The following is a 20,022-nucleotide window of genomic DNA, read 5'->3' on the forward strand; positions in this document are numbered from 1 at the left end:
AAAATGTAGAAATTGGGACTTGACCTATCTGGATTAGCATTAGACAAACAACATTTATTTCGATAGGGTTACATATAACACAAAATTAATAAAATGCAGACATTTTAGCACTGTAGCTCAGCATCACCTAAATGTATGTGTGTATATATACACACACACACACACACACACACACACACACACACACACACACACACACACACACCTGTTGTCAGAAGAAAACCTCATATCTCCAAAATGGTGACTTTACAGGAGAAGGAAAAAACAATTTACTTTTAAATTTACACACAATGTAAAGGGCAGCAGGCCTTTTCAAATTATGTCAAAAACAAACAAACAAAAAAAAGTGTGTGTGTTTTTAATATATATATATATATATAAAAAAGAGAGAAAGAGCAAGCAAGCAACAGAAAGAGAGACTCAGATGCTTGTCAGAGTACATTTAACTTCAGTAAACTGTACCTCTATTGCCACACGCACACAAACGCACTCAAACTCCACAAACCCACCCCCCGCTACTAGTCTAATCCCCTCTGGCCTGAGGCAGAAAGGGCGTATTGAGCGGTGATGCTGCGTGAGTGGGGGAAGATGGCTGCTCTCCTTGGGCCATTGTTAACGTGCAGCAAATCCTGCTCTAACTGTTTATTGATGTCTGTGTTTCCCTGAGCACTGCTCTCCTGGGAGGGGGGCCAAGGGCCACGGCCCCAGCGGCCAGGTCAGGTAGCAGAGCACTGGGCCAGATGCTGCTGAAACCTTACACGCCACACACAAACACTTAAATCCAAAACTATGAGTATGCCATATAAATAAAAATGTTAAATTTAACAAAACAATTTGAAATGTTTTTACACCATTTGAAGATGACAACTGCCATTTGCGTTGGGTCAAATATTCATGATCAATGCACAAACAGAAATGGCCTAAAATTGCTTAGCTTCATTGCTTAACAGTTTTGCTTCAACAGTGATGATATACTACAGATCTTTAAGTTAGCAGTTACACTACAATACCATTCTGTAATGCTGGCAACACAGGCATTATGTTAGACTTTTAACACTGTAATGCAATAAATGCATGCACACATTTCACATGAACTAGGTTTCCATATAAAACTGACAAAAAAAAGTGTTCCTAATGAAACTAAATAAAACCTTGAGAAATAAATGGTTCCCTGAAAATGTCAAGTTTCTAATAAAGCAACAGCACATCTAAAGGAGCTTTTACATGTTTCTGACACAACCTACTAATTATTTGACATCGAGGCCTGAACTTGTATTTCATAACAGCTAACAGGGTCTCTCACAACTGACAGCGCAAATACTAAATAAGAAGATTATCCTTTGATGACAAGGCAGTTGTCTTTTAAGATCAGTTTAAATACACTGTTTGGAAACAGTACTGACACAGTAAAATGCACACGCAAGCACATTGCAGGGTCACTATTACACCATCTCCTTGCAAGAACTTTACCACACAGTTTCAAAATCACTCCAGCAAATTAGTGTGCTTTCAATTAGGTAACCGTAAGAGTGACTGCAGTCCCCTTGGCGCTGCGGAGCACGGCTCGCTTTCCACTGACACAGCACTCACGGAGCAGCCAGCCACTGCCCTCAGTCAGAGGGTCAACAGCCTGAGAAGTGTCTGCTTGAATTTTAACAACAATTTACAGACCAACTATGAGCATGAGTGCATTCTGCAGCCAGTCTTGCACACGCACACACAAAGGAAGACTGCCACGCTCTGAGTCAGTTTACTTTGGCTCTTGGACAAGTCAACCATCATCACCTTGGCAAACAATTCCTGGAATCCTGAATAAATTATTCATCTGAACAAGCTCGCTCTCTCATTCTAAACCAGTTCACTGCACCTCTCTGGACACAGAGAGATTCCCTTAATTATGCAGACTTTCTGTTGAGCTGCTTATTGTCAAGCAGAAAGCACTGAACAAGCTGGAAACACACACACACACACACACACACCTAACCTCCTAAGCAGAGCTGGAGAGAGAAAAAAAAAAATGAGAAAATAGAAAGAGAAGGAGACTTGTCTGTACTTTGGACCAGCAGGGTGCTGCCATCGCAGGGCAGCCTAATGAGGCACGATAATTAAAGTACCGTACTGACACTCGCCCCACTGCCCTCCTCCTTAACGACCGTCTGCTCCTTCCCTAATGACGCCCCGCTACTCGCCTGGCCATCCTAACTGGCCTCAGGCTCTAACGGACAACTGGACCAGACCGGAACAAGCATACACACGCACACTTTCAGACTGGACAGAAATATCAGTCATTTTGCAACTTGAGAATTTCCTTCTTCAATTGCGCTGCCCTTGTAGAGCAGTTTAAAGCACTACTGCAGGTATTTCAACTGGTGCACTTTTTTCTGGCTGAAATGTTTCAATTTAAAGGAACAGTTCAGTGAAAAATCACATTTGCACAATTCTCCCCTTACCCTAAATGTAGTCAGTCAAACAAGATGTGTTGGTGTTTGAAGTTTACTTCTTTACTTTTGCACTGGAGCTACAAGTCTAAGCTAACAAGCAATGAAACCTTATATCTCACCAATTAACACTGAGTAAACAGCATGCCTAAATCATTACACATTTGCCTCACACTGAGTCTAGTGTCTTAAGTAATCTCAAACAGCCTTGCTTATTTATTTACTTTGACACCGTATGACAAACTTAGTTATATAAATGGAATAATATACTGCATAGTGAAAAAAAGAGGCAAATTTCGAGAGCTACAAGATTGTATTGGAACCAACAGAATCTTTATGCTGTGTTGGACTAATCTGCAAAAATGTCTAGATTTTATCCATTTACTGCATGCATAACCCTCTACAAGTATATTTTAAAATTCTCTGTGATGCTATTCCAGGCAGAGATACTCCCAGTATCTATATTCTATAAATGTTTAGATATTACCATATACACACATGGAAAGTATTGGATATTGGCATCAGCTCACAATTCCCATATTGGAGCATCTCTACAAATTTCAGACACTACATGGTCTGACTGACTACATTAACGTTTTGGCTGATCGACTACATTTGGGATAAGGAGAAACTGTAAACCATCCACATCTCTGAGCTCTAACACAGCAGGTTTGCATGTGAGGTTTATGATTAGGCTGATGTCATTACTAGCACACAGTGGAGGGCAGTGAGGCCACTCCTGTATGAATAATGGATGTGCTTGAGTCCACTCACTCTGGGCTTTATTGATAAACAAAACAGGGGCCTAGAAGCAGGCCAGTCGATTAACCTGTTTGCTCCCAACCCCCTCAGCTGCAGACAGAACCTTTCAGGATATTAACTACCAACAGGAATGCCCACACATATAGTGCATCTGACAGGTAGTGTATGCGGTTCCAAATGACTATTGTTTTGCTAATGACATTAACCTTGTGAAGCCTCCACTGAACACTTGGCCTGCTTATCTACCACAAAGCAAAAGAGAGAAGTGATCCTACAGGACATCAGCATCTACTGTAAGTCATGTTAATTGTACTGTATTTTTGTTTTAAAAAGATGCATCAGTGGCAAAGCCCTGATAGCCAGTACTTGCATGTTCCAGCCTTCTTGAGTCCCACATCCTACTCAAAGCTGTTGATGTTCTGTGATTTATCTGGTACGGCTGCTTTCCTCTCTGCAGCTCTTTCTCTTGTTTATGCAGTGTTGTCACAGTGCCAGAACACTGCATGTTAGTCAGATCATATTCAGGCCCAAAACAACAAATGCACAATATGCGTTAGCCTGTCAGCCTGCCAGGCTGACTCCACTTCCCTGTGCGTAAGGGGTGCTCGGTGCATACCAGCACAGGGATGCCTGTGTGTTATTTTCTTCTGAAAGTCATTTCTTTCCTTTATCTTCACAATAGACAATACATTGAATTGGCAACCTAAAGCTGTTCATCTAAGGTTCGTATTCATGATACTGAAACCTCACACTCGCAGTCAGACTCCTCCATAATTACACCTATCCATTACTATGCAAACATTACTTGCTAATTGTATTCTTACAGACCTTGCTTATGTGTGTCTACAAATTATTCACATACACAACCTCATTAAGCTTAAATTAACCTTTAACCACAGATATATGGCAGAAAACAAAGCAGCAAAATCACACAATACACAGTACATGTGCTTTTCTAATGAAAACAGAATAAGACTGTTGTGTGAAGGTGTCACATACCTGTTTGTGCATTTCAATGTTAAGCCCATAGGACATCTCATAGTACTGCAAGAGAAGAAACAAATATGACTTAGCAGGCAAAAGCACATTTTGAACATTCAGTGATAAATCTTCCCCTCAGTAATTGAAACAGCCACTCAAGGAGCATAGGAAATACAAAGGACACATACTAACACACTTTAGTACAGCGCAGCATAAACACTTACTGCGGTTTTGTACCATAGAAACACGGCCTTAAGGGAGAAGGTCATAAAAATGTCTCATCTATATTTGCTGTGTCTAATGATAATCAGAGGGGTGCATGCACATACACATTTTATATATATAATATATATAATATATATATATATATATATATTATATATATATATATATATATATATATATATATATATATATATATATATATATATATATATATATATATATATATATATATAGAAAGACTAACACTAAATAATACAAAGACTGGTCGCTGGTTAAATTAGACTATATAGTAAGGCTACACTGGACACAACATTGTAGTTTCTGCCAGTCACCATCAATGCATGTGACGTGTTCCTGCTCTGTCATTTTTGGTTTGAATCACAGTGTGTACACAAACAAAAGCTATTGGTTTATCAATGAGTCACACACTGTCCGCGTCACATAAGGCGACCGCACTGAAATCTGATCTTACCTCACCTGATACTTTGACCTGATCTGATCAAAGTCCTCGACCAAGAAGTTATCATCATAAATTCTCAAGGCATTTCAAGACAAATGAGAATACAGATTAGTCTAGGCTTCTACATTCTACTGTACAGCTAATGCAATACCCACAAAATACACAACCATCCAAAGAAGACACTGACGACCTTTGTGGTCTACTCCCACACACACACTAAAGCGACAACTTGAAAAAAGTAAACAAAGAAATACGCCGCAAGCACAAAAGACAGCATTGTGAGACAGAGTACAGATAAACTGCAGCTCTGAATAGCACACAAACGTCTGTTTGATGGTTGCTTACTCAGTAGCCTTAACACTCACAAAATCTGATTCAATTCAAAGGTTAATGGCTAGCTTCCTATTCAGACACTGTCCACGTTCTCCCTTCCCCTCCTACTAATTTCTAAATAAATAAGACTATTATGACTCCTGCAATGACGTAGAACAAGACTCCATATCTATGTTGGCCCTGTCTAATCTGCATTAGAGTGGAATGACCGTCACCCACGGCCACCAACATCAGCTGATTCTCCCAACGTCAGAATAACCTCCCCAGCCCCTTCTGATTCGCTCCGTTTATCTAGCACTGCCCTTTATCTCGTTGACCCGCCTTACTACGAAAAAATAATATTTAACAAAAGTACCGGAATGTCAAGTCAATCCCTGCATGTCCAAATAAGATAAGGGAGGCAGGTTAACACAGTTCAGCTTAGTTCCTCCTCTTACAACACAGTCTGCAGGAACTGCCTTTCCTTTCGCCAGTTTTCGTGCTACAGTTGCATGACCTGCTTCCAGAAACCAAGCACCCAAACAAGGGTGAACGGTGACCCATTAATGAATTGATTTGGATGATACAGCAGCGCAGGGAGGGGGCAAATACCCTCAGGTCTGTTTACATTTAAGACTTTGTATTACACAGCAGTCTGTCTTCTTTAAAAAGTACATCACCACACAAGCACTTTTATCTAAGCAATGTAAACACAAACCTGCTGTTTTTTTTCCCCTTTATCTTTCGAAAAAGTTTGGAAGAATGTGTGAGAAGTAGGCGAGTTCCCATCCAGATTAAGTCCTAGCAACAGGTCACAGTACATATACACAAACTAACTTTCAATTTCACTATAAACTACTATAGGCTACAGAAGAAACTGAAAGTTTGCCAGACAGCACAATGGTTTGCATAGCATTCCGAATGTGGGGGATTAAACAAAGACAACCAAGAGGCCAGAATATGATTCAGAACAGCCCATGACATCCTCCCCCAAACACCGGACAAATGAACCTACTGCCATTTCACAATACACACACCTCTCTAATCACAACTGATACTCTAACGCTATCAGTGCAAACACTATCAGCATGATAAACAGGGGTAGTAAACACTAAACATTAGCCTGTGTATCTGCCTGGCTGCTCTGATGTTTTGGAGGACATGGTGTTGATAGGAGCCCACTTATAGGGAAATAAACAGCACATCCGGCCCTCACCATGACATAGTGACGCTGCATTTCTGTCTTCTCGTTGGCCAGTTTGTCATATTCCACCTTAAGACTGGAACAAATGAGAAGAAAAACAGGAGAGAATGTATGTTAGGATGTATCTTAAGCCTCCTTTTGTTTTTCACTTTTTTTTGCCACCCGTAAAGTGCAATATGCTGGAATGCACCTCACCACAATTCATAGAAAGCACAAACTGCAGTAAGGATGTTTTCTATAAATACACCACACAGTGTGAGATCCATGCCACTACCTCAGAAAAAGTTCACATATTAACAGTTCATATATTTAAAGGCTGGTTTCCCAGATTAAAAGCAGGCAAATTACAATACCAGTGGTGTTCTACCCCTAAAAAAAAAATAAACTAGGCTTTGGCTCAATCTGCGTCTGGGAAACCAGCCATTAATGTGCAATCATTAAAACCATGCAGTGCAGAGGGGTCAGCGGTGTTTACCTGTGATACTGAGCTTGCAGGAACTGAAACTCGTCTTTGATCCTGTCACAGGATTCTGCTACTGTGAATTTGAACCCGGGCTGACCAGGTTGATGAGGTGCCTGAAACATACAAACATCATTTCCTATCATTCATCGCACACAAATCTATTACACAAGCCACCTGTCCAAAAGTATCCAGACACCCGTTGTAAGCAGTGAGTTCAATTTAAAGGTGCACCCATTGCTGATACAGGTGTTCAACTGCGTATTCAGTTTGTATAATATCCACAGAAAAGTATAGACAGTGGAATGGGAGGCAAAGGAGAAGCCGCACATGAGCCTAAGTGCACCATGCCCAATGCCAAGCGTTGACTAGAGGGGTATGAGGAGTGATTGAGCAGCATCCAATACCTTCAGGTAAGTCACAATAATTTTTGTTTTAATGATACACAATATGTGGCAATATTTATATTTTCTAACATCTGATAAATTAGAACATACAAAGCTCACATTATGAACCCTATCACTTGTATTCAACATTTCACACACTGTGCTGCCCTAAATCTAATTAAACAGGACTAATCAGCACTATATCTCTTTCTAATCAAAACATACAGTAGGTGATATTTATGTACTGACGATATCCACAATATGCTCAGAAAAGCATTCTGTGGCACTAATACTAATACTAATACTAACTAATACTAATAATGTGTCTGAATGCAATCAAACCCTCACAGTAAACGTTCCAACTTCTAGAGCAAAGCTTTTTTTCCCCAAACGAGTAGAGACAGTTGCTGCAGCAAAGAGGTGACAAACTCATCTGATACCTCTGATTTTGGACCAGACGTTGAATGAGCAGGCGTCTACAAACTTTTGGACATGCAGTACAGCACTCTAACCAGAACAACAGTGGGCTTTTTTCTATTAGGCTACCGTGGACGACATTAAGAGAGATGGCGAGAGGAATATGACTCATGGTAATAACCGCTGCTGGTGTCAATAACACATTTCATGCTCCCTGATTCTCGGGGAAATTGCGTTTCATCGGCGGCCTGAGCTGCCCGTTGCCTTTCCCTCCAGCTCGTTTTTACACGGGTGGGGAATAGCCGCCATCACTCAGCAGCCTTCTTCTCCGAGACGCGGATGGGTCATTGCGTCTGAACGGCCTCAGAGAAAAAAAAAATGTAACCTGATTTTTTTTTCCTCCTCCCCTCCCTCCCGTCTCTTTTTTCTTTCCGCACTTTCTCTCTCTTACCTCAGACCCTCAACAGCCCACATTCAGGCGAGCAGGACGCGGTATCCTCTATTGTGTCGTTTGGGGTGGTTTATACTGGTTTGTTGTCATATATTTGTAGTCATTTTACCACACAAAATCACAACCGACGTCCTCTCAGCCGCCGTAAAACCCAATTCTGTGTAACGAGGCTAATTTTGTCGACGCTGTTTTTATTGTTTATCGTGGCCGTTAGAAAAACAGCGCTCTCTGCACGTCTTCGGCTATCACGCGCTCTAATGGTCGACAGCGTAATTAAGTGAGAGCGCGAGGCGTAGTGGGGGCGGGGGTTGTGAGGTATATAAGAACAGAGGCAATTAGCAATAACTAATTTTATCTTGGCTGCGTCCAAAATCACATATTACACTACTAAGGCTGAAAGATTCGCCGCTGTTAAATGGAAATTGCAGTTTCAGAAAGGAGAGCAATTTTAAAATTAGAGCTGCAACATTGTCTTAAGTGGTGAAACTGAACCCAATAACAGGGAACCTGGAACTGCCTATAGAGGAGTTAAAGCGATCAAAAGCAACCAAACACCCCTTTTGTGTGACATCACAACCACAACCACAACTGGCAGTCTGGCACACCACGTTCAAGCTCCAAGCCAGAAAAACAGATAGATAAAAGAAGGACCTCAATATATACACAATATTCGCAATTTATATAACAATATTTGCCAGAAAAAACGCAATTAGTTATTTTCTCCTCAGTCTTTCAGCCCTACACTATACTACACTGTATTATCATAGACGAAACTGTACTATATTACAGTACAGTACACTACAGGGTACTATAGTACACTACAGTATATTACAGCACACTACAGTACAGTATACTATACTACAATATACTATCATATACAACACTATAGTACACTACCCTACAGTACAGCATACTATATTACACCCTAGTAATCTATACTACAGTATACTATACTGTCATATGCTACACTATACAATAATACTCTACACTAACGAATGCTGCACTAAAGGTGGTATCTTGCTTTGACATACCATTTTGCATGACAGTGTGCGGTTCTGGACGCAACCTTTGATTTTACACTGAGTTGATACTGAGTTGATGTTTAGGGTGGGTTTACTCACCGGATGCCGGCCCTGTGGATACATCCTGCCCGCGCGGATCCACGCAGATGTGGCTTTCTGCAGGAGGATAAATCCGAGCAGGTGAAGCGGTAAAGTCCCACCACCCCTCCCTGCACTCCGCCAAGGAAGAAACAAAAAAAAAAAACAGAAGATCAGCACTCGGGGAACTTCGATATCACCGTTTCCTTCCACCTGGAGCAGCTTCCCTTTCTCTTTCAGTCCTTTCTCCTCGATTTCAAGCTCCTCGAGTCCTTTACGAACACAATCAAACAGGCGAACAGAACACACGCGCGCGCGCACACGCATCCACACACACAAAACAAGAAAGACTATTGGCTCGACTCACCACCATAGCCTATTTCACGTGAGATTAAGCTATCCGTGCGGTGAAAATAAAACGAAAAACAAAAAGTTATAATGGAAATACTGGCAAAAGCTCGGTTCGGCTCGAGCCCTTTCTGTTCTGGTCGTGGCTTTCACTCACTCGCGCGCTGCTGCTGCTTGGGTTTCCCTTCGCCTTCTCGCAATAACAAGATTTCCTGCTTTGGGCGGCTCGTGTTTACTTTAATCCCAAAAGATTCTCACGCTCTGCGATGTGCGCGTGCACTTACAGTCACACAATGGGGCGAATGCTCAGTAATATCACTATCAAAAATATAAATAAACCATAAAAAATATCTTAGAGAAAAGCGACGTTCAGAAGCGAGCCTGCTTAAATCAGCCTCCAGACGTAGACTACACTACACAATGCATCGACTGCTGTAACAGCTAGTAGGTCAAAAAGTGGGGGAAAAAACACACACACAAACACACAGAGGAGAAAGGGGCAGCCTGGAAGGACGCTGTGCGTGCTCGATAGCTCAGCCTTGCCGTCTAGATAACGAGCACATTCTTTTAGAAAGGTATCCACGCTGTTAACTAATACCTTTTGTCTTCTCTCCACAACAAAATCCCCCTCGGATGCAGGCTATTAGCTGCGATAGTTCCCAGAGAGCGGAGGAATCGTCAAAGTCGTCCACTCGTGTGACCTTACGAGGAGAAGTCTGCTCTGTTCCGTGCTTGGTTAGAAACGAGAGTGGCTGGCCGGGGCTACGTGCAACCCCCCCTCAGGTTTTTTCCCCCCCGAGGTCTTTTTTTCTCGAAGACCAGCGGCACGAAAAGCCTGAAAAGCCTCGCCTTTCCAACTTGAACGGCGGTCAATTGTCGATTGTGAGCTGCTCGGACTCGCAGTGAAGTCCAGTCGTCGGATGAGAGCGATAGGTGACTCTCCAGAAGCATAAAATTGTGTTTTGAAAAATGTTTTTAAAAAAGGAAAAAAAAAGTTAACGCTCGGACGTGCCAAGCTCCTCCGATAGCTTTCGCCCAGTTACTCCACCGCTCGCTGTACCACACACAGACTGCCCACTGACACGAGGATTCAACTGCCGCGAGAGAGCGACCCGAGCCGGCCAATCAGATCTGCGGAAGGAGTTTATCTAGATCGGCCAATCAGACAAGGAGCCCCACGTGGGGCGCGCCGCTGCCTCGCACACTGATTGGACTATAAATATCTGACCTCATGTTCGCCATTTTGGATCTAAACATGTTTTTTCTCCCCCTCCAGACAAACAGCTTTACATGAGCGACGATTGTTCGAAGTCTAACCACCAGCTGAAATCTCCGAAACGTGTTGGTGTCTGATGAAATTAATTCAGATGGCGAAATTAACAGCTGAAACGCTCGACCAGCTGAATAGAGGGACAAATCACGAGAAAGGAAGCGAGGCTGCTCGGGATTACACTACGAATATGGGCTCGTTTTGTAATCTGTGGAAACTGCAGCCATGTCAGTCGCTCCTGAGCAGCCTAAAGAGATGCCACACCACATGGAGGTCAACATAGTACATAGTGGTTCATTTCAGAAACACGCCGAGGTGGCTTTGCTAGCTCGGTGTACAGAAAATAGATAAATATAATAAATAGTTCTGCGACTGTTCACGCCGTATAGCCTAAATGAACAGAAATAAATCTGTGAAATCAACCCCCATTACTTGATTCATGCTGTCAGCTCAACGACAACCAGAGCCCAACATGATGTCTACGCCCGAGAAAAAAAAACAGACCAATCACAAGGCGCTGCTGAGGCTCGGGCCCACGTGGGGCTCGTCTCCCTCGTCAGGGTGCCTTAGCCAATCAAGACGCCGCTCATTTCCATGGGCGCCTCTCATTGGCTGAGAGCGGCAGAGCCTGTCAGGCCGAAAGCCGTGTTGTCAATCAAGCCCACGAGGGGCAGAGCGCTGACAAATGCCTGCGCCTCTCAGCCTCCTGCCCGCGAATAGTGCTTGGAATGGCTGCTTAATTAGCTTCGAATGGCTTTTCCTTCCAGCTCAAACAATCTGTCACTACCATGTGGTAAAAAGAGCCTTGCGTAAAACAAAAGAGGGAAAAGCTAGTAGGGGCTAAATATCAGTTTGATTTTTTTCTCTACGTCTGCATTTGTATTACCGCTAAACAAAGCATTTATTCCGCTCAAACACGGGCTCGTTGCAGCCAACTGTCTTTATTTGTTTTAACTTATCCGAGCAAAATGTCGCAGAAAGCCAATGTAATTTGATATGCATAATAATTCACTGTGCTGTTTTTTATTGGCTATTAAATGATATTGTTATTGCCTAAAAATGGCCAATTTAGGCTACTAATATTCGAATTTCGGTTTTACTGACTGACTCTCAGACGCAGCCTTTTAGTACTGGGGAGAAATTGTGCATGATACTGACACAATATCAGTGCATTAAGGGGACTAACTAGGTCATATCAGAGATACTTAAAGGAATGGTTCACCAAAATATCAAATTTACACATTTTTTCCCCTTACCTGTGTTACCGGGCCTAGTATTTATTATTATTATTATTATTATTATTATTATTATTTGCACTGTAATTACAAGGCTAATATTTATAGTCTACAGTATCTTTTGGGTGGAATAGTCCTTCATTACTTGCTAGCAATGTTAGCCTGATAGCTCCATTGCAAAACTAAAGAACTCAGAACTTTAGACACCAAACATGTGTTGGCTGATCAACCATGTTTGGAGTAGGTGGCAAAAATTGTGCCCATGTGATTTTTCTGTGAACCATTCATTTATGTGTTTTCATTTAGCAGATACTTTTATCCAGAACGGCTAACAAACATGCTTTGTTGGTCACTCAGAAAGGACATATACAGCCATTGAAATTAGGCTACAGCCTAAAGACACCTTTAAGCTAAGGTACTGCCAGGAGACGCACATAGAACAGTGTTGATGCCTATACAAAGATACGCAATACCCGACACTTAGATGCCAACAATACGCAACAGAGAAGAAATTTGAACACCATAATCTACAACTGACTTATTAAAGACACTTATGGTATCATCATGGTGAAGTGCGTAAAGCTAGTGGTGATGAAATATAGGAAAAGTGAAGAATAACTTGACTGAGAGGATCATTATATACCCACAAAAACAAGCCCAGGCAGGCCTAGTTTAGCCAGATTGCCATGCTTAGCTGCTACCTGCTCTGCTAGCTAATCACAGCTAGCTGTAAATGCGTCTTGCCAATAATAGCTAGCGAGTGTAAAAGGAATTCATCACTATTGGATGAGATGTATAGTTATAACTAGCTATTTATGATTGAGCAATTGATGGGAAGACAGTGGCCCCTCTTCATGGCTTGTTTATTGCTGTGAATATTAATATTAGTCTGCTTTCTTCCTGCTGATTGCTGCAGTCAAGGCAAACAATATTGTTGTTTTTTTGCCACCTACACAGCTGCCTACACTTCTTTAAAACACACGAGTTTTAAAAATGAGGAGTCGAGTCAGTTTGACCGTTCTTGGCCAGTTCATTGAGTGGTCCCAAAAAAAAAAAAAAAATCAAGTTTTGTTTAATTTTAGAACATTTGCAGACAGCTCTGTTTGATCAGATACCTTTTAAATGTTTATGTGCTCAGGGACTGTGGGGTCACTTGTCTAAGCAAGTGGGGAGAAGGTAAGCCCACTAGCTGATTAATCGTAAACTTTGGACTGGCCCAGAGAGACAGAAGTAAGAGGCAGAGTTGAGACCTGAGGTGGAGGAGGGGGTGGTGGTGCAAGCACAATCTAACATGCGGTCATCATGAGTTACCAAGTGTTACATCCTAAAGATCTTGGTGATTTGGTGGTCAAAATGCAAAGTTGCTAAAATGTAACTGTGGAACTTAAAGGAACATCCAACATTCATAGTTTTTTTTAATAATTTTGATGCTTTTTTGTGAAATGTATGCTTCTAAATGAAGCTATCATGCATTTACCTCCTAAATACTTTGTTGGGGCATACAACTGCATCCAGTGCCAGATTCATAGTCTTGTATAACCACAAGCATAGACACAGTCCAGTGACATCACATCCTCTGGTTATTGTGTCAGTTACAAATGAGGTTTTTAACTGATTCACTGATAAATTATAGTATAAAATCATTATTTACCTATTAGTTCAACAGCTACACAGTCAAAAAAGATTGTTCTTCAAGGGTTCTTTAGTGCAGAAAATGGTTCTATATAGAACCATGAGCAAGCAAAGAACCCTTTCTTCTTTCTTCAGATTGATAGAGAATGTGTTATATATGGTTCTATATAGAGCCAAAATAGGTTCTTGACATTGCAACAACAGAAGAAACATTTTCAGTGCTATATAGAACCTTTTTCTTTACTAAAGAACCCTTGAAGAACCATCTTTTTTAAGAGTGTAGCATTCTAGTCATGCTAGCTTCAGCCACATGTTTGACTGCAATAATGATGTTCATACACACATCACTACTTACATTCACACGAGCACACAGGGATGAAATAGTCCCAGATGAGCTATAAGATTATTTGCATTTGGTACTTTTTCAGGTCTACCATAAGAAAAAAATTGTGCTTATATATTGTGGTGCTGGATTCACTGAACATTGCAGCAATGTTTGTTCTATGCCCCATGGAACCTGGGAGGTGCCATATGATATTTAAGAAACATATGTTTGATACATGTGCAGTCAATTTTTGGAAAGTTTTTCCTTTAAGTGTCAATAAGTTTAGTCAAGCTAAGCTTTGTGGAGAATCATTACTCAAACTGAAAATCTAAAATAACACACTGTATAAAAAAGCAAACAGGACTGGTTATTGCATCTAATCTGCATTTCTAAATCCAGTTTGGACATAATCCAACATGGACATGAGAAAGTGTTAAGGAATTAAGGAAAATGAAAAGGTCTCACTTTATTTGGATAGTCCACTATAGTCACCTATAGTCTATCTACAGATGTTCAAATGTGGGGTTAGGATTAGGATTTGGGCCAGGGTTTGGGCTAGGACAAGGGAGAGGGTTGGGCTCAGGTTTGAGGGTTGATGTTAAGGTTAGGTTAGGATTAGAATCAGGTTTAGAGTTTGGTTATTTGGTCAATTATGGTCAATTTAGTAGATATTTAGTTGAATGTAACCTGAAAGTAAATTAAATATCTACAAGTGGACTACCCAAATAAAGTGTTACCAAAGAAAGAATTTCTTTCAGTTGTTAGAAGCAAGGCAGATTTTACATCAAATCTTTCAGGTCTTAAAGAGAAGTGTTGCTGCCAGTGGCATAACTACTACTACTACTACCATTACTAGGGGGCAGTTGTGCAAATGCACTGGAGGGCCCGTGATGTCCAGTCCCCTAAAATCTTTAGCATATAAATACTAACTAGATCTAATTTCCTAACAACATACCTCACCATCAACACATACAGCCCTGATGCCTATTTATCTCGTATTCATAATTCATCTCATCCATGGTAACTGTTTTTGATCAGATCCTTAATCTGCAGCATGATATATTCATTGTTTGTAGTTTTAAAATCTTACATAGTAGTTTAACATAAACATTAGGGTTAACACTGGTAGTGAGAGGAGCGCTGAGGCCCATAAGATCATAGTTATACTACTGGTTACTGCTTATATCAAAAAGAGTCCGGTACAGATATTTATCCATATTAGGTAAGATTTACTGAATGAAAAGACATTCATATGATTACAGCTCAAAGTTTACAGGCTGCTTTATTGTGTGTGTGAGTGTGACAGACAGAAAGAAAGAGAGAGAAGGAGAGTATGTGTGGGGGGGGGGGCTGGCTTCTTAATCTCTTATGGACAACCCTTTATTCCCTTCAATAGAAAGTGCTATTAGAGAAAACAAAAGGAAACCAGGACACTTCTGTGTGTGAGTGTGTGTGTGTGTGTAATGGAGACCCCCACACTGTTTATTTACGCAGTAACCCCAGATGCTGTGAAACTTCCACCATGTGGCCTTAAGCACACACACACACACACTGGCCCCTGTTTGCAGAGGTGGTTTTAATTCTTCAGTGAAAAATGATGGGCCAGCTCCTCTGTCTCTATGCCTTCTGCAAACCGGCTCACTTCACCATTCCCACAGCAACACATAGCCCATTGTCAAAACAAACCCTGCTCTCGTTCGTTCTGACTGCCGCAGCAGCAGCTGAACGCACGGCTGCCATTTGGCCTTACTGCTTCTCCAATTGACCTGTCTGTGCTCCTCCCACAAACGTTCTTTTGAAGCATTTGTTGCGAAGTTCAACAAGCCTTAGCGCAGTTACGTGACAAAGAAACTGCACTCGATCTATCCTAACAGTGTGGCCTGTTATTTGCATACATAATAAGTTTGTGCAAGTAATAACATACTCTAAATTTAGGTGTTTTGAGTTATGTGCTACAGTGTCTCATTAGGTTGAATGGGATTTTTGCTAACGTTATGTAGCCTAAAGCTAGGCAACAGTATCTGTGAAGGAAATGCATTTGTGGGCAGACCTTGGATCAGTTACCCACCACCTTCTACAAACTATAATGAAAGCCAAGAGATTCCAAGATTTTTAACAGCATGGCCTGAACTACAGCCCACAGATTTTCCTGGACAAGCAGGTGATTAGCCCATGTTTAAGCTTTAGCGAGGAATCTTTTGTATCCAAGTAGTGAAGTAATTGGATAAGTTCATAGCCTCATTTGTTAGCTTCTCCTGTCACACTTCAAGCTGCATGACTATTCATTTTTACGAGTTGACAAGCCATTCAAAAAAGTAGTCAACTATATATCACTACCTTATTAAAAACAACATGAGTGATCTGGACATCTTTGGAAAGTATTCTGTTAATATCTCACTATCAGGGGTTGGGGCGGCAGATGCTGAGGTTTGAGGTGTGTAAGGTGCATTACAGAAGAGGTTTTTTTCAGCCTCAGACACTCAGAAGTACACAGACTGTCTGATGTAAACTGCATGATAAAATCTCTACAGCTCTCAAAATATTGTCTCTCACACAGAAAATTTATGACTATCAACGCTTCCGTACTCTGGCTTTATCAGTCCAATGGCGAATGTTTGTTAAGAAGCTAAATGCTAGTAGCGAGACATTGCATCTCTTCACACCAATAAGCCTTTCAGAGCAAGGTGTAGGCCTAGTCGCTGTATCAGGAAACATTTATAATATCCCATGTTAAAACGTTATTCTTGAATTGTGTTAGAAACCATAGGTAGATACCCTTGTGTTGGATACTCCACTTTATCCAGCATGAGATTGTTTTTCTTGCACATACATTGCACTGAGCTGTTTTGTGATTGGTTGTTTTGCATGTCAGACAAATGGCCTTTTCCTATCAGAGAGTTCTTAAAACCTACCCAGTACCTGGCTTACAAGCCTGTATTTTATATTATGTAGTATTTCCAGTCATGCAGTTTATGCCATATGCCATACTACACACAATGGTTTTGGCGCATTAGCAACCTCAGTGGTAAAGAATTTGTATTTTATGTAGCTGTTGTCATATTTTGTATTAAATTATGCTTTTTAATACCAGTATTGTTTTAATTCTTTGTCTTTGATGGGTTGTTTCCTGGCCCCAGTAAATAAATTTGTTTACGTTGTCGTTTCTTCATTTATGATATCACTTACTCTAGCCATCAACAGAAAGCAGCTAGTGGCAACCTACGTGTACACATAAGGCCATACGGAGAAGTGATGTCAGCAGATATGTTTAAAAAAATAAAATTAGTCTATTAAAATGTTAATAGCAAGAATTAAGCCTTAAATACAACTAGTATTATAACAATGTCAGAACTCCTCCCTGCTCACTGCTGCATTTTCCCGGTGTCAAGTGACACATGGCCTGGGACAGGTACAAATGGCCTGGTACTGGTCCACAGTACTGTTCGGGAACCTCTGGTGTAAGCCGCAAGCACAAAGCCAATTACATAGGCTACAACTGCCACCTACATGCCAATACCCAGTCATTGTAGAGTACAAAAAGCAGGCCTTTTTCAGGGGATCACGGTAAATTGGCGATTTAGAGATAACTAGTACATGTGAAGTGAGGATGCACACTGTGACTGCATATCCAACCGGCGATTTATGAGAATCTTCAGCAAATCTTTGTGGCTTATTCACATACCAGTTCTAACAAACAGCTCTCAGTATGTTTGCATGCTAATGTGGCTCTAAATGATAGCTGGTAGGATTATCCTCAGCATGGGAGAAATGTTTTCTCTCTCTCTCTCTCTCTCTCTCTCTCTCTCTGCCTGATTTGCCCGGTAGTGGAGCAGAAAAAGCCGGCCTGACTCTGCGTGGCATGCCTGCATTGTGCAGCGCCAGTGTCTCAGGATTATTGACATGCTTTCATTCGTGGGCTCCGGCTTCTGAAAAGAGACACATTCCTGTCCACAATAGCTCCAGTGTGCGCCGCCCAGGGGCCCTGTGAATGGGCCGGCGCGTATCAGGGGCGACTCGTCAAGCAGCAATCAATGCAAACAGGATGAAAGGCCTTATCAAAAGGGACAAATGCAGACATGAGCACTGTCGCCAAAATGCAAAGAGGAGGAGAAAAGAGAAAAAAAACCCTGAAAAACAAGGGCCGGAGAGAAAGATGGAGGCTTTGGCTGTAGGCCCTGTTGTTCTCTGAATGTAGAGAGAGAGACAGAGTGAGAGAGAGAGAGAGAGAGAGAGAGAGAGAGAGAGAGAGAGAGAGAGAGAGAGGGAACAAGAGCCAGTAGGCACTCTGAAATTCTAATTCTCCATCAACAGCCACGTAGCTAGATCTTGAGAACAGAAGTGGTGACATTGTCAACGCTAACTCACTAACTCGCTCACCGGCAGCAGATTTAGCATACATGAGAAGCTGCTGTACACTTGGATGATATATCCATATAAAAGGGACTCCGTACTGGTGGATCTGTGTCTGTTAATCCGACGCTGCGATTGGGGAGCTGCCAGTGATGATGGGGAAAGAAAGACCCGTCTCTTCAGGGATTCCCCTCCCAATCCTATCGGCTCTGATGGATTTGCTCTAATCCCACAATAAAGGCACACAAAACTCCTCGCAGGAACCTGTGGAGCATAAGCCTGTTGAGAACAGCATTGCCTATCACAGTCAGTCCTTGTTATGTTTGTGTGTCCATGAGCGTGGGTGTATTCTGTTTTAAAAAACACAGCTGTCTATCTCAGCCCATCTCCACAAGTGAGCCGCAGAAGGAAGAGAACGCTAGAAGTCCCAGGAAAACTTGGCAACAGGGCTTAACTAAGCTCTTTCCCATGTTGACCGAGGAATCAATAGTTGTGTCCACTGCGAGGTTCAGAGACAGGTCAAATACACATTTACCAAGACCAAGTCATTTGTCAAAGACTAATTCACTTAAGTAGCCTCCTTGAGGGTGTTTTTTTAAGGAGAGTGCTTAGAACTGGGGGAAAAGTTAGAATGAATAAAGTACTTAATAGAGCTAATGCAGAGAGAAATTTTATAGCAATCCTACTTCAGTGCACAGTCACATATATTGAACTTTGTTCAACTATAAGCTATAAGCAATTTTATGCAATTTAGGTTTATACAATGTTCTTTCTCTCAACCATTGTAAGAAAGACTATTATATAAAGGTCTTTATACATATTTTTCAAAAGCCATTAATAATGGAGGGATTCATGTAGGGTGTTATGAGTCAAAATAGTACAGAAAGAAACCAATCATATGTTTGATGAAATTGTGCTTTTATATGTGTTTTTCAAAAGCCATTTATTGTGAAGGGAAACTATTTTTCTGAGTTTATATGTATGATGTGAACAGTAAGAATCCCACAATCTTACTACTAACAACATTACACATATAAACTCAGAAGACACTTGTAGGTTCACTACACATTTTAGATTTAGTAAATAACACCACCATTGTAATTCTGAATTGGTAAGTTTCTCCGCAACACACAGTTTCACAACAAACTACTCTGACTGTTTACATCTCAACATTTGAATTCTGCACACATTTTAAAAAGTTGGTGGCATTCCTCTTTAAAACTGAAGGTTGCTAAATGGTTCTTGGCTTTTACATTACATAGAGGTTCTTCAAAGTTTAAAAACACTCACACATCTCATTTACAAACATGGTCCTTCACAGAATGGCATCATTCCAAATAACTGTGTTAGTATCTTTATTTTTTATAGCATAGGACTGAATCCCAGCTGGGCCATGCGCCAACTATGGTCAGGAATCCTTGAAAAATATAGTTTATCTATTGGTTTCTTTTCACATAGAAAGAGAAAGCTGCATCCTCATACTGAATAGCTTCAAGTCTCAGAAAGGGTAGAATGGACAGTTCAGTTGGATTGCAATAATGAGTTATTTCAGTAACACAATTGCATAACTCTTTTTGGCTCTATCCTGTAAATCCTGCCTGTCCATTTCCATAAACTCAGTCTAAAAAAATGTCACTTTATAATATTAGAGATACAAAAAGGTGTA

At 41.2% G+C, this 20,022-nt stretch overlaps 1 protein-coding gene across 9 annotated transcripts in view; it reads right to left on the reverse strand.

Moving 5' to 3' along the window:
* tle3b (TLE family member 3, transcriptional corepressor b) overlaps nt 1–10,646 on the reverse strand; it is a 31,707-nt gene extending 21,061 nt beyond the window's left edge. For 8 of the 9 annotated variants that reach the window (XM_036584239.1, XM_036584238.1, XM_036584237.1 and 5 more), the window contains exons 1-5: nt 10,143–10,645; nt 9,218–9,327; nt 6,858–6,958; nt 6,395–6,458; nt 4,200–4,244 (exon numbers count right to left, since the gene is read on the reverse strand). In XM_036584239.1, coding sequence (XP_036440132.1) covers nt 4,200–4,244; nt 6,395–6,458; nt 6,858–6,958; nt 9,218–9,241 — 234 coding nt within the window. In that variant the 5' untranslated portion in view covers nt 9,242–9,327; nt 10,143–10,645. Of the gene's footprint in view, nt 1–4,199; nt 4,245–6,394; nt 6,459–6,857; nt 6,959–9,217; nt 9,469–10,142 lie in introns of all 9 variants that reach the window. The other variant, XM_036584232.1, reaches the window with a different exon arrangement.
* Nucleotides 10,647–20,022: the final 9,376 nt, after the last annotated feature.

The sequence above is a fragment of the Colossoma macropomum genome, unplaced genomic scaffold (genome assembly GCF_904425465.1).
Source record: "Colossoma macropomum unplaced genomic scaffold, Colossoma_macropomum, whole genome shotgun sequence".
Taxonomy (NCBI): domain Eukaryota; kingdom Metazoa; phylum Chordata; class Actinopteri; order Characiformes; family Serrasalmidae; genus Colossoma; species Colossoma macropomum.